The sequence below is a fragment of the Cyprinus carpio genome, chromosome B11 (assembly GCF_018340385.1).
Source record: "Cyprinus carpio isolate SPL01 chromosome B11, ASM1834038v1, whole genome shotgun sequence".
Taxonomy (NCBI): Eukaryota; Metazoa; Chordata; class Actinopteri; order Cypriniformes; family Cyprinidae; genus Cyprinus; species Cyprinus carpio.
In genome coordinates, this window is record NC_056607.1 from 6,936,509 (window position 1) to 6,950,316 (window position 13,808).

The following is a 13,808-nucleotide window of genomic DNA, read 5'->3' on the forward strand; positions in this document are numbered from 1 at the left end:
CAAATGTAAACGATAAAAAAGTATTAAGCCATTGTTAAAAAAAAATCAAAAGCAATTTACAACTGAGGAATACAACAAGCGATTCTTGTATATAAATAGGCCTAAATAAATCCAACTTGCCGAAATAAATGACAACCTGATCTTTGCAGTTTTAGGTTGTGGGTGTAAATACAGATATTATAATAATGGAATATCAGTTTGGACCACTGATCTATATTGTAGATCAGTGGTTTGGACACAGAATATATAAAAATATACTCATTATAAGAACGTTTTGTTTTGGATTGGGTGATGTTATTTTGATTTGCTATGATAAAAGTTACGTTAAATTTGATTTGGTTCGGTTCGACGTAAAATAGGGGGGGTGGTGTGTACATACACAGGCTCAATAGACACCATGTGCGCTCCTTTCTGTGTCTCTCATTAGTGCGCATGCGCCCAGTCGTGACCGCGCACTTGTGTGAGGCGTTTGAAACTTCTCGCCGGTGGTTAGCGCAGCACTTCTACATACAGCTAAAGGTAAGACCTTCTTTAATCCCTTTGTTTTCTCATTGTCAGTAAATCCACTGTGTATTATCTTCTGGTCGTTAATAAACTATGAGATTACGGAATTATCTTGTTTGAATGCTTACGCACGCAGCGCGCGCCGTTAAGAGTGAGCTCGAGAGTTAGCTCGTGAACTAAGCACATAACGGAGTAACTTTACGTCTTACTTTCACTAATTTAACCTCGTTCAACGGTTTCTTCAGCGTCCATCGTATTGGAAAATAGAGGTCGTTTTATTGTGACTGTTTTGGATGACTAGCATTCCTTTTCATCTCCGCATGCTAACAGCTTTAGCACGTGAATCACGGCCTGTGTTTCTGTCAGTAAACCCTGTCTTAAACAACCAGACTGACACAGTGGAGCCCATAAACCAGCCTCCGAGCACACAGAGCATAATCTAGTGTTTATTAATACATGTGAGTGAGATAGTTTACGGGCCGCTTCAGTCAGAGCAGGCCGAGCATGTGTGCTCCCGTCTGTCAGGATCATAAACAGAAGAAAAGTGTAAGGGTCCGTTTACATTAAAATGTTCTTCAGATAAAGGTCTTTAATTTCTGAAATGCGTTAACAAAATAAATATATGTTCACATTATCATCAGCATGATCTTTCTGTTTTACACAATGATTTGATTTTAGTAAATAAAACGGTACCCTTTACTGTAGTGGTGCTTGTGTACTGCGTGAATGTGCATATGTGTGTGTGTGTGTGTGTGTGTGTGTGTGTGTATGTATGTGTGTGTGTATGTATGTATGTGTGTGTGTGTGTTTTGGAGAGTTGATTGTGAGTTTTTACAAATCAACTCACTGCATCAGTTCTCATAGTGGATCCTACTTTTATTTCTGTAGCAATCATGGAGCTGAATGATGGAAATCTCCAAACCCTGACTGAGTATCTGCAGAAAACACTAAGCCCTGACCCAGCTGTGAGACGGCCAGGTAACATTCACATTTGAGGCTGTTAAAAAAAAACACTGCGTTTTCTTTGGATTTGTGTATGAGAAGGTGCAAACCTGCAGGCCTCAGTAATGATGATTTTTTTGTTTCCTACTGGCCCAGCTGCCAAAATTTTCACTAGCTTGCTTTTTTTTGTGTGTTTTATGCCCATGTAGTATTGTAATATGTTGTCATTACTATGCCAATATTTTATATAGTAGTAAAATCTCACAATTCTCAGTAGTGCTAAACAATTTACATTTAGTCAGTTAGCAGAGCCAGTGGTGGTTATGTAGACAAACATTAATGCCTTGAATTTTATGCAAGCAGCTATTGGTAGCCAGTACATACTGATAAACAGAGGTGTGTCGTGTATTCTTTTGGGCTCATTAAAATTAATCTTGATGCCGCATTTTGGATTAATTGTAAAGGTTTGAATTTGGGGAAAAATATTCTTAAGAAAACTAGGTTTGTTGTGCTTTTTTGTAGCGCTGCATAATTTGAATAAACATTAAGCAAATATTAGTATTGTTATAACACTTTACTATTGTAATAAAATAAAAGTATTTAAGAATAATTCAGGGCTTGGCCTCTAATACCACTACTTTAATTTTATGAAAAACTGCAGGAGGCCTACAACTATAAATCATTAGAAATGTCTAAAATATATTATGCAAAAAATCTGTCATAGTAATTTCTTAATTTCTGTTATTTTATTTGAGATGGGGTTTTTTTCTGCTAAGAAAAATAAAAAACCTCTACATTTCTCTTCAAAAAACTTTCACTAAACAACTTCCCTCAGGGCTTTTAGTCCAAAAGTGTGCTTGTTTGGCCCAAAAGCATATTGATTCTCATGTTAATATACATTTTCTTTAGAGAGAATTTTGGATTTCAATACCAGTTTGGTAATCCAGTAAAAAATCAATTTCATATACAATAGAAAAAAATTTTTTAACGAAATAAACAGTGCTATAAATTTTTCAGTGGTATTGAGGTACAGTATTTATCCCCATTTTTGTGTTCTCACCTTCTCCATCTTTAGCTGAGAAATTTCTGGAATCAGTGGAGGGAAACCAGAACTACCCCATTTTACTGCTCACGTTACTAGAGAAGTCCCAAGATGAGGTCATTCGCGTGTGTGCAGCCGTCACCTTCAAGAACTACATCAAGAGGAACTGGCGCATAGTGCGTGTCCTGTTAAATACTATTAAAACAGTCTGCTGTGTGATAGGTGGCCTCTAATCTGGATTTGTGTACTTTCTCTTCCTGGTTGAGGACGAACCAAACAAGATCTCTGATCCTGACCGGACTGCTATCAAAGCCAACATTGTAAACTTGATGCTAACCAGCCCAGAGCAAATACAAAAACAGGTAGAATTTCAGATAACCCATGAGAAGCAGCAGTTTCACCCGTGTACTGTTATTTGAGTGCTGTTGCTGTAATCCACATGACTGGGTTTGTAATAAGACATACTGCTGTAGCCTATAGATCAGTGGGTCTCTTTTTGACCTATGTCATGTGATTCCAATATATAAGCTTAAGAAGTTTTAGATACGACTTAAATTCACAATTCTCCATTTCAATACAACAGTGAACACTATTAGCCCAAGTAATAAAAAGTTCAAACATTATTAAAGATGAGTAAAACATTTAGAACAAATTTTATTTCAGAACAAATAAAAACAAAATTACAAGCAAGAGCACAGATAAATACATTATCTGTAAGCAAAAGTGACTGTTTTCCCCTCTGCAGCTGAGTGATGCGATCAGCATCCTCGGGCGAGAGGATTTCCCTCAGAAATGGCCGGATCTCCTGACCGAGATGGTAAATCGGTTTCAGAGCGGGGACTTCCACATCATCAATGGAGTTCTTCGCACGGCACACTCCCTTTTTAAAAGGTATTGGAGAATATTGGAATAAAAACGTATATGTAAAAATTTTTTTGGATTCAGGTGGTGTTACATTTTGTACCTGATCCTTACATACATTTAATACATCCTGTATTTCGAGTATTGCCTCTATTGTCTTTCAGATACCGCCATGAGTTTAAGTCCAATGAGCTGTGGTCAGAGATCAAGCTGGTACTGGACACTTTTGCACAGCCTCTCACTGAACTCTTCAAGGTGAAGTCAATGAGTTGTTTTCTTTTTACTTTATTCCATCATTAACAGATATGCAAGTAATCATTTGCTTTTACTCATGTATGTGAAATAGAAATATCATTTGTTTGTTTCACTTTTAGGCTACGATTGATTTGTGTCAGACTCATGCAACAGATGTCAATGCCCTGAAAGTGCTCTTTTCTTCCCTAACACTTATTTCAAAACTTTTCTACAGCCTTAACTTCCAGGTGAGTCTGCACTTACAACCGCTCATGCTTCCATTTGCACTTCTGTGCCAGTTTTCCAGTTCATACCTCTTTTTTTACTATCTCTTCAGGATCTCCCGGAGTTCTTTGAGGATAACATGGAGACTTGGATGACACATTTTCATAACTTATTGACTTTGGATAACAAGCTGTTGCAAACAGAAGTGAGCTTATTCTCTTTTTGAAATATTCTAACACGGGAGTGCTCACAAATCTGATTTCTGTAAGTTCAAATAACCAAGACCAACAAACTAAACCGTGAGTTTCCTGCTGTAGGATGAGGAGGAGGCTGGTCTGCTGGAGCTGTTGAAATCCCAAATCTGTGATAACGCAGCACTTTACGCTCAAAAATACGATGAAGAGTTCCAGCCTTACTTGCCTCGCTTCGTCACAGCTATCTGGAACCTGCTGGTCACAACTGGACAGGAGGTTAAATATGACTTGGTAAGTTGATTGCATTTAAAATTCTTTTGAAGTGTTCATAGTGCTGTTAGTTTGTTTCTTAACAGTGCCTGACAACATTATCTGTTGTAGCTTGTGAGCAATGCTATCCAGTTTTTGGCATCAGTGTGTGAGCGGCCGCACTATAAGCATCTCTTTGAAGACCAGAACGTTCTTACCAGCATCTGTGAGAAGGTCATCGTACCCAACATGGAGTTTAGAAGTATGTGTCAATTTGTTATTGTCAAGCTCTTATATTATAGCAGCTGATGAAGTGGCACAAATAATCTAGAAGGATTTTCCATGTTGTAAATTGATAATTGTATGAAAACAGGTGCAGATGAAGAGGCTTTTGAAGATAACGCAGAGGAGTACATCATCAGAGACCTTGAAGGCTCAGGTGTGTTGATGCTACTCTCAATTGTTCAGACACTCAGTCTTCCCGTACTGAATCATACCTCCTGTCCTCACAGACATCGACACGAGGCGTAGAGCAGCCTGTGATTTGGTACGAGGCCTCTGTAAGTTCTTCGAGGGCCCGGTGACGGGCATCTTCTCTGGCTATGTGAGCTCCATGCTGACAGAATATGCCAAGAACCCCGGGGTGAACTGGAAACACAAAGATGCTGCTATCTACCTGGTCACATCTCTGGCCTCCAAAGCTCAGACACAAAAGGTGAGGTTTTCCACAAATAGCGAAATAGACATTATTGAACAAGACTGTTAAAATGCATGATGTAATCATAAATTGTACTGTGCATTATGTATTATATGAAATGCCTGTTGAGGGCGCCAACAGCCTGTCGATGGTTTTTACACTTTACTGCACAATCTAATAATTTGTTTAATATTGACTAAACATTTAATTCAAATGTCCATTTAATCTTTAATATTTGGCAACTTCTTTATGATAGACGTGCTACAGCTACTGTCATTTTCTTGAACAAGAACATGTGGAAATCAAAACATGCAAACTCAGAGATGGTCCACGCTTGTAAATGATAACTGTCTGTGTAGAGCAGCATTTACTGTAAACGGAGCCGCCCTGAGATGAGCGTAACCGGCACACATATAAATAAAGCTCATTGAATTTAAAAATGGGTTGACCACTATTCACAAGGTGCTGTAGACATCTGTTATAGACTGTTCAAAAGGCTTACACGTATTCAGACAATGGTTAAAGTCAAAGCATCTCGCACCTTAATATGAATGTTTTATACAAGCTGTAAAAATTATATTTATGTGGCCTATTTCAGATTATTGGAGCCAGTCTAAGGAGTTGTTTGAGTCTGATTTCTTCTACTTTGTGAGCTATAGATCTGAGGTCCAGTCTGACAAATGTATGCTTCTGGTTTACAGCATGGAATAACACAAGCCAATGAGTTGGTGAACCTGTGTGAATTCTTCGTCAACCACATTCTAGTAGACCTGAAATCTCCCAGTGGTAATTGGCTTCACTCATTTCATTTAGTACGTTAAAGAGTTTTTACTGGAGCTGCAGTGGTGCTGAATGACAGTTCATTTTGTCTTTGTCCCTCAGTGAATGAGTTCCCAGTTTTGAAAGCAGATGCCATCAAGTATGTAATGACCTTCAGAAGTCAAGTAAGCACTTTCCTTTCCATTCCATTGTATGCTTTCCATTACACAAGTGTGCCTTCTCTGGGTGTGATTGCTCTGGCTTCTGTCTGGTGCTCCAGCTCCCTAAAGAGCAGCTGTTGGAGGCTGTTCCTCTCCTGGTGGCCCACCTGCAGGCAGAGAGCATCGTTCAGCACACCTATGCAGCACATGCACTCGAGAGACTCTTCACCATGAGAGGAGCCAACAACGCCACTCTGTGAGTTTTTCCAGTACGAGACACGTTCTGAATTTTGATCACTTTATTTTTTGCTTATTTTCTGAACTAATCTTATTTTTCAGCATTACTCCTGCAGAAATGGCGCCATTCACAGAACAGTTACTCAACAATCTTTTCAAAGCTTTAGCAATCCCTGGTTCATCTGAGAACGAGTACATGATGAAAGGTGATTGGCTCTTTGGTATTCACAAATTTTAGTAAAGGGTTTTGTTTACTGTAATATTCTTATTTAGCCTAGTCCTTGACCTGTTCTGTTTGTCACCTCTCTAGCCATCATGAGGAGTTTCTCCCTCTTACAGGAAGCCATTGTGCCCTACATCCCCACTCTCATTGGCCAACTGACTCATAAGCTCCTCCTTGTCAGCAAGGTAGGCCAGTCACTAAATCTGCTGTCCTGTGAAGGATGCATGAGATCAGGTTGGTGTCCAGTCATGTGGTCTTTGTCTCAGTCCATGGCATTAGATGCACTGGCAGGACACACAGAAATATCCGTCCATTAAAGGGGACATTTCCCGAGCAGGACTTGATCCTAAAGGCAGGACGGAACATCTTCATGTTTTACACACAGGATGTGTTCAGCATGCCATACTAGCACTATTTCTGCATTCAAAGAATAGCCACCCACTGAATAAAACATGCAGCAAATCTACACTTTAAACTTAAAGCTAGTAATTTAAATATCTACTAAATAGGAAGCAATAGAAGTTTTTCATTTTAAATCTTTTGTATGTGTGGGCAGCCTGTTCTTTAAAGATAACAAACTTTCTATTCTCTACAGAATCCCAGTAAGCCGCATTTCAACCATTACCTGTTTGAGTCGCTGTGCCTGTCCATCAGGATCACCTGCAAGGCCAATCGGGACACTGTGGGCAGCTTTGAAGAGGCCCTGTTTCCTGTGTTTACTGAGATCCTCCAGAATGATGTGCAGGGTGTGTTACACTGTTGTAAATTTGTTAAACTCTATAACCTTAATCACACAGTTGTGTGGTGACTTAAACAATCACTCCGAAGTATGTGGTCTGTATTTATTTGATTAAAATTTTCAGAGAAAAACGTCAGTGTTATTACTCCAGTCTTTAGTGTCACATCATCCTTCAGAAATCATTTTAATATGCTGATTTGCTGCTCAAAGAACATTTTGTTGAATTATAAATGCTGTCACTTGAGTAAAGAGTGTGACTTGAGTGTAAGTCAATTTAATTTCCTAAAAAAAACAATCTTACTGACCCCAAGCATCTGAATAATAGAGCATACAAAGTGTTAACTGTATGTAACCTCTTGATGGTACACAGTCCTGAAGCCATGTTTTTATGGGCCCTTCCTCTCGTCTCATCTCTGGCCCTGCAGAGTTTGTTCCGTACGTCTTCCAGGTGATGTCTCTGCTGCTGGAGATCCACACAAGCTCCATCCCCTCCTCCTACATGGCCCTGTTTCCTCACCTCCTGCAGCCCGTGCTGTGGGAACGCACAGGAAACATCCCTCCTCTCGTCCGGCTGCTGCAGGCCTATCTGGAGAAAGGAGCCACCACCATCGCCAGCACAGCGGCTGACAAGATTGTGAGTGCTTCGTGGGAGGGCCTCTATTATTTTAGCTAGATGAAAACCCATAATGCAATGGGCCTTACCTCAACACATTCCCATTAAAATAATGTAATTATTATTTATTTTTTTCCCCACCAGCCTGGTCTTCTTGGAGTATTCCAGAAGCTCATCGCATCCAAGGCTAATGACCATCAAGGCTTCTATCTGCTCAACAGTATAGTGGAGCACATGCCTCCGTAAGCAATGCATCACCAGGACACAGGAATAAAAGAGTTGACATGTTTCTGTGCGCTATTCATTTGCTTCTGTGTTTGCATGCAGAGATTCCATCACCCAGTACAGGAAGCAGATCTTTATTCTGCTTTTCCAGAGGCTTCAGAGCTCTAAGACCACAAAATTTGTAAAGAGTGAGAGATTGCTGTCATTTCTGATCATGGTTTACTTCTAACCCCATATTTATATGAGCCCTGTAATATCAAAATTATAAATTGCTCACTATATTGATCGGTCACTTTTTCTCTTCACAGGTTTCATGGTTTTTATCAACCTTTATTGTGTGAAATATGGAGCAATTGCATTGCAGGAGATATTTGATGACATCCAGCCAAAGCAAGTAGCTTTATTATTCTAAACGTGTCGAGTCATGCATTGCAGATATTACTGACTGGCTTATTAATGATGACATTTTCCCATCAAAGCATCTTATAAAGAAAGTGCATGTGTTTGGTTTATGTATTTATTTATTTTATTTTCTGATCGTTTCCATTCCTTTCTGTCTCAGGATGTTTGGCATGGTCGTAGAGAAGATCATAATTCCTGAGGTGCAGAAGGTCTCGGGGCAGGTGGAGAAGAAGATCTGTGCTGTGGGCATCACGAAGATCCTCACTGAGTGTCCTGCCATGATGGACACGGAGTACACCAAACTCTGGTAAACACACTACTGGCTTTTTCCGCCCACTGCCAGTTTAACCAAAAAGTATTTCCACTCCTCTGGGTTGCCAGAGAGCTGATGAATTAATCATGAACATTTGGTGAGAAAAGCCTGTTTCTGTTCTTTAGGACTCCTTTGTTGCAGGCTCTGATTGGTCTGTTTGAGTTACCAGAAGACGACAGCATCCCAGACGATGAGCATTTCATAGACATAGAGGACACTCCAGGATACCAGACGGCTTTCTCACAGCTTGCTTTTGCAGGGAAGAAAGAGCATGATCCCATCGGAGATGCTGTCAACAATCCCAAAATCCTCCTAGCTCAGTCCTTACACAAACTCTCCACCGCCTGTCCTGGAAGGGTGAGTATTGCTCACCATGTAATCACTAAAATGACTTGAGAACATGACTGAAGCATGCTTGGTCTCCAGACCTGAGCTAACCGAATGTTGTCTTTAACAGGTGCCCTCCATGTTGAGCACCAGTCTGCCAGCAGAAGCTCTTCAGTTCCTGCAGGGTTACCTTCAGGCTGCCACCGTACAGCTGGTGTAGCCACACCCCAGACTGCTTATCGCCCAGAAAGGGGACCTCTGATGCTCTCAAGACACTTAAACTGATCCAACCAATAAAGAGACGACCAGTGGACTCACCGCCCAGTGATACATGGCCAGACAGAAGGGATTGTTTTAATGAATTATGTGTGATGAATGGGAAAGTACTTGGGTAGAGGGGTGCTGATCATCTCACTGGGTGGCCTCTGCTGGTGTTGGCTTTTCTCATGTATTATTTGGAGTCCCGTCCAATGTTCTCTTATCGTTTAGTTTGGCGTCTTACCCAACCATACATTCGGCAGTATTTTGAAATGTCGCCTTTTACAAACATTCTACAGCACTTGGGAGTTGGCAGACATTTGATGACATCTTTAAAATCAATGAGGGAAAGCGTTTTCCATTTGTTCTCTTTCCTGTAGTTTTGGAGATGTTTTTGCTGTATAAATGAGTTGTTTTGCTAAGCAGAAAAATGTCAGATGTCTCATGTTGCATGTCATTCACCATGTTTTGTCTTCACGTCTTAGTTTTGCTGCTTTCGTTGTTAATAAATAAAATGATGCACTTGTTTAACATGTTGGTTCCCGTTTGTAGTTGCTGATCTAGTGTATTTAACGGATCAATGCATTCAGGAAGGAATGTTCAAAATCCAAGTCAGGAGTCATGTATTGATTATCCATAATGCCAAGTCGAGTTGGCAAGAGCGAATTTAATGGGTCAAAAGCTAAATGATGTAAATCTGAAATTATTTTTTCTTTTCAGAAAATGGCCTGCTTTAGTTCATAGTTTTGTCTGTTAGTGTTGTTGTCACTAATCATACTCATTAATTCATTATTTATAACATAAAAATTAAATGTATTTTTTTTTTAACCTCCTACGACCTGGCGTCCACATACGTGGACATCACATTTTTAGTTGTGTGCGCCATAAAACCTAATTCTGTGTAATTGGAACCTGTTGTACACAAACATGGACACTTACACTGCCATCTGGTGGGGTCAGAAGAGAAAAAACACTTTACACAGAAATTCCAAGATGGCGGCGAACACATCCGAAAAGTCAGGCAGCCGCACCAGACCAAAACGTCCACAAGGTAAAAAATCTAATAAAATTTAATTGTTGATTCTTGTTAGGTTATGCATATTGGTGTTGTATGATTAATATGGCATGACAATTTGACAAATTTTTGTAAAGGTAAAGATGTACTATCTCGCTAAACTTGAAGTACACATATGTGGACAGTGGGACTTAGCTTCGTTGAAAATGTAAAAATGTAACTGTGAAACCATAGTTTGTGAAGAATTTGTTATAAAAAATCAATTTACAATAGTTTACAACAGTATAAATTGACATTGCATGTGTGATAAATTACTTTACATAGATTTTTAGTCGTTAAAAATTAAAAAATGTTAGCAAAAATATAGTCTGGGAAGAATTTGTTAGAAAACATCAATTTACAATAGTTTACAACAGTATAAATTGACATTGCATGTGTGAAATAAATTAACATTGATTTTTATTCGTTGAAAATTTAAAAATGTTAGCAAAAATGTAGTTTGGGAAGAATTTGTTAGAAAACATCAATTTACAATAGTTTACAACAGTATTATTTGATTTTGCATGTGTGAAATAACTTTAAATTGATTTTTATTAATTTAAAATGTAAAAACTTTAGCAAAAAAATTAGTTTGGGAAGAATTTGTTAGAAAACATCAATTTACAATAGTTTACAACAGTACAAATTTACGTTGCATGTGTGATAAATAACTTTACATTGAATTTTATTTTATTTTTCTCCTGATATAATTTCCAGGGCATATTCCTTTCAAAGGCACTGGAAATAGTATTGGAGTCAATTGCTGGGGACAACTCAGAGGTAGAGGACTTGTCTGACATTGACAACCCTGTAGAGGATGTTGATTACCATCCTCCACAACAGGAGCCAAGCAGCAGTGAGGAGGAGAGTAGTGGGGATGAAGATCCCACTCCACAGTCCACTAAGGCCAGCCGGGGACGTAAACGTCTCCGTGGTGTAACTTATGCTTATCGTTCAGACCTTAGCATTGCCAAAAAGTGGACGCTTCGGATGCTCATGCACTTCACAAATGTTGCTTTAGCCAACAGCTGGCTACTGTACCACCAAGATCACACAGTACGTGGCACACCAAGAAAGGGCATCATGCAATTTCTTGAATTCCGAATGGAATTGGCTAAGACATACTTGGCCCAGCATAACAATGAACAGGAAGACAGTACAGACCTCTAAGAACAGGAAAACAACACAGACCATTCAGAGCCAGAGAAAAAGCGCACTGTGAAGGACGTGCCCCACATCTCAGTCCGCAGAAGGGCTAATGCACATCTTCCATAGGTGGTCTATCTGAAGAATGCAGCACTTGATCAATTTGTAACATGCAAGGTGTTCTTGTGCTTGCAAGCTGCAGGCAACTGTTACACAGTTTTTCACAGTGGTTAAGTGTGATCAACTGTTCCCACAGATAAAAAGGACATTCCTAGTTTGGAGTAGTTAAAGTTTGGGCTGTTGTGTGATATGACCGCTTGTTTTTCTTATAAATGGTGTTTTTTCTATATCCATGTTTAGAAGTTGAAACGTATATATGCAACAGTAACAATAAAAACTGTTCAGGCACAGTACTCAGGCTTTAAATAAAAGAGATTTGCACTTTGTTACACAATGGTGTATTGATTTTTTTCTATGGATACAGACCGAGTGTCCACATATGTGGACATCATTTTTTTCAAAAAGTGCTTCATGTTCAAAGATAATATCTTGGTTATTATATTTATTGGTTCCTCCTAACCCCAAATAGCTAGAAGAAATCTAAAATGCAAGTCAAACCAATGTTCGGGTCTTAGGAGGTTAAAGTTACATTTTAATGTAATCAAATAATATATATATTCGCAAATGCATCAGGCTATGAAATAGTAATCAGTTATTACAATTATATTCATCAATAATTAGACAATCCTGGTTTAGCACTACAGAATGTTATTGTAGGTAAAGATTCATTGCATGTAACAAACGTTACAATATAATATGAGTACAGACAAATAAAACATCTTCCTCTGATTTCTTTCTCTTGGTCTGCATGAATTTTGAAGAACTTCTAAAGATAGAAGACAAAAATGTTTTGCATTCTGACTGAATATACTCTTGGTTTCCTACTTTGAAATGTGGATGGTATGTGGAGTACTGTGGGATAGCTACGAGGATTTTACGTGACATTTAACAACCTGTTGTTTGGTCTTAATGAAGGAATACAAGCACTTGTCACCTCCCATAAAACGATATGTTGCAACATTAGCTTCCCAGGGGAGCAACCTAAAGAAAAGACAATATAGAACATTTAATGCGTGTGTTTGAGTTTTGTGTACGCTTTTAATCAGGTGCAAGCAAACTGAACTTTGCCTTGACAGGAAAGCAAAGTGCATTAGACGGGGGATGCAGATCATTTGCTGCTAGCCAGAATGGCCTTCATTGACTCCTGGACACAGTACAGAGGATCCAGCAGTGGAATCAGACCTTGGAGTTCCTCCGTGCGACTGGAGACACACTAAACTGAACATCAGGAGATTCAGGGGCTTCTGTTGCATAACATCAGGACAGACATTCATTGTGTTTTAAAGGATCAGCACTCAAATATAAACACACTGTCATTATGTTCTCATCTTTTGTTTTGTGTGTATTTCTCATTAGAAAGAACAACATGAGGATGTTTTGAAAAATGTTCATACAGTTCATTTAGAAAGCATTCAATCACTGGCTCCAAGAAGGATGAAAAGCACCAAACTCAAATGTGAAAGCACATTGCGTAAGGTTTGGCACGCTATTTTTGTCATTTTTGTATTATTGAAATAGTACTATAGTGTCTATTAATATTTCGGTATGGAATTAGCTTTAATTTTTATGTTTTATTTTAGTTAATTTTCCAGTTATTTTGGTAAGGTTTTAATAGCTTTTGATTTTTTAAATATTATTATTGGTTGTTGGTTTTTTTTTTCTTAAATTTAAATTTTTATTTACTTCTATTTAATAAACTATGAGTCAGAGATTCATGGCAACCTACAGCTCCAAATTTACTCACACAATAGTCCTACAACAGAAACACAGCACAAGCATTCAATCAACAAGCTTTTAATGTCACTGAAGGCTTATCAGTAGTTGGGTTGCAGACACAACAGTTCCACAGCCTTTCAGCTTACCTCTACACAAGCAGTGCTGAACAGACCGAATGCAATATGTCCGTGATTCCTGGCTTCCATCTGTGGCGGAAAGGCTTTTGTCATCTGTCAAAGCAGGAAAACAGTAGGCCTATGTGTAGATGACGACATGTTCAGTCACTGCTGCTGTAGTAATCTAAGTTCTGAATGAACTGCATCACTGAGTAACAGGAGCTGGTTTATGCTATGTTTTGACAGGATTTGAGCTGATTGTGACTTTTGGTGTTTGTTGTAGGAGGTAAAATGTGCTGCATGCTGCCTAGTGTTAAAACATTAATGCAAGCTGCAGGTTAGGGTCCCTTCTTCAGTGTAGTTAGTCTATAGAACATGTTGGCGGTTTTATTGTCAGCCAGGTGAAATTCATTAGTCTGATTGCTTAAAAAACAGTACACCACTTCTCAAA

General features: G+C 38.9%; 1 protein-coding gene and 1 non-coding gene across 2 annotated transcripts; both read left to right on the forward strand.

The window, feature by feature from the left end:
• The first annotated feature begins 381 nt into the window (after positions 1–381).
• LOC109099024 (CSE1 chromosome segregation 1-like (yeast)) lies at positions 382–9,736 on the forward strand. Its single transcript, XM_019112587.2, has 25 exons — positions 382–519; positions 1,393–1,482; positions 2,522–2,664; positions 2,749–2,850; positions 3,234–3,379; positions 3,514–3,604; positions 3,724–3,831; positions 3,921–4,013; positions 4,126–4,293; positions 4,384–4,513; positions 4,625–4,690; positions 4,764–4,966; positions 5,650–5,734; positions 5,831–5,892; positions 5,988–6,124; positions 6,208–6,311; positions 6,416–6,513; positions 6,924–7,074; positions 7,493–7,701; positions 7,825–7,922; positions 8,008–8,093; positions 8,214–8,295; positions 8,468–8,614; positions 8,746–8,977; positions 9,078–9,736. The coding sequence occupies exons 2-25, from the start codon at positions 1,398–1,400 to the stop codon at positions 9,165–9,167; spliced, it is 2,916 nt and encodes a 971-aa protein (XP_018968132.1). The 5' UTR covers positions 382–519; positions 1,393–1,397; the 3' UTR covers positions 9,168–9,736.
• Positions 6,567–6,695, forward strand: LOC122138968. Its single transcript, XR_006155943.1, has one exon.
• Positions 9,737–13,808: the final 4,072 nt, after the last annotated feature.

Bases quoted from the DNA above. Each gene is read 5' to 3' on its own strand.
- LOC109099024 (XM_019112587.2), top strand. From the start codon at position 1,398: ATGGAGCTGAATGATGGAAATCTCCAAACCCTGACTGAGTATCTGCAG. The intron at 4,514-4,624 runs GTATGTGTCAAT...GTATGAAAACAG, and splicing joins ACCCAACATGGAGTTTAGAA to GTGCAGATGAAGAGGCTTTT. The intron at 6,125-6,207 runs GTGAGTTTTTCC...CTTATTTTTCAG, and splicing joins GGAGCCAACAACGCCACTCT to CATTACTCCTGCAGAAATGG.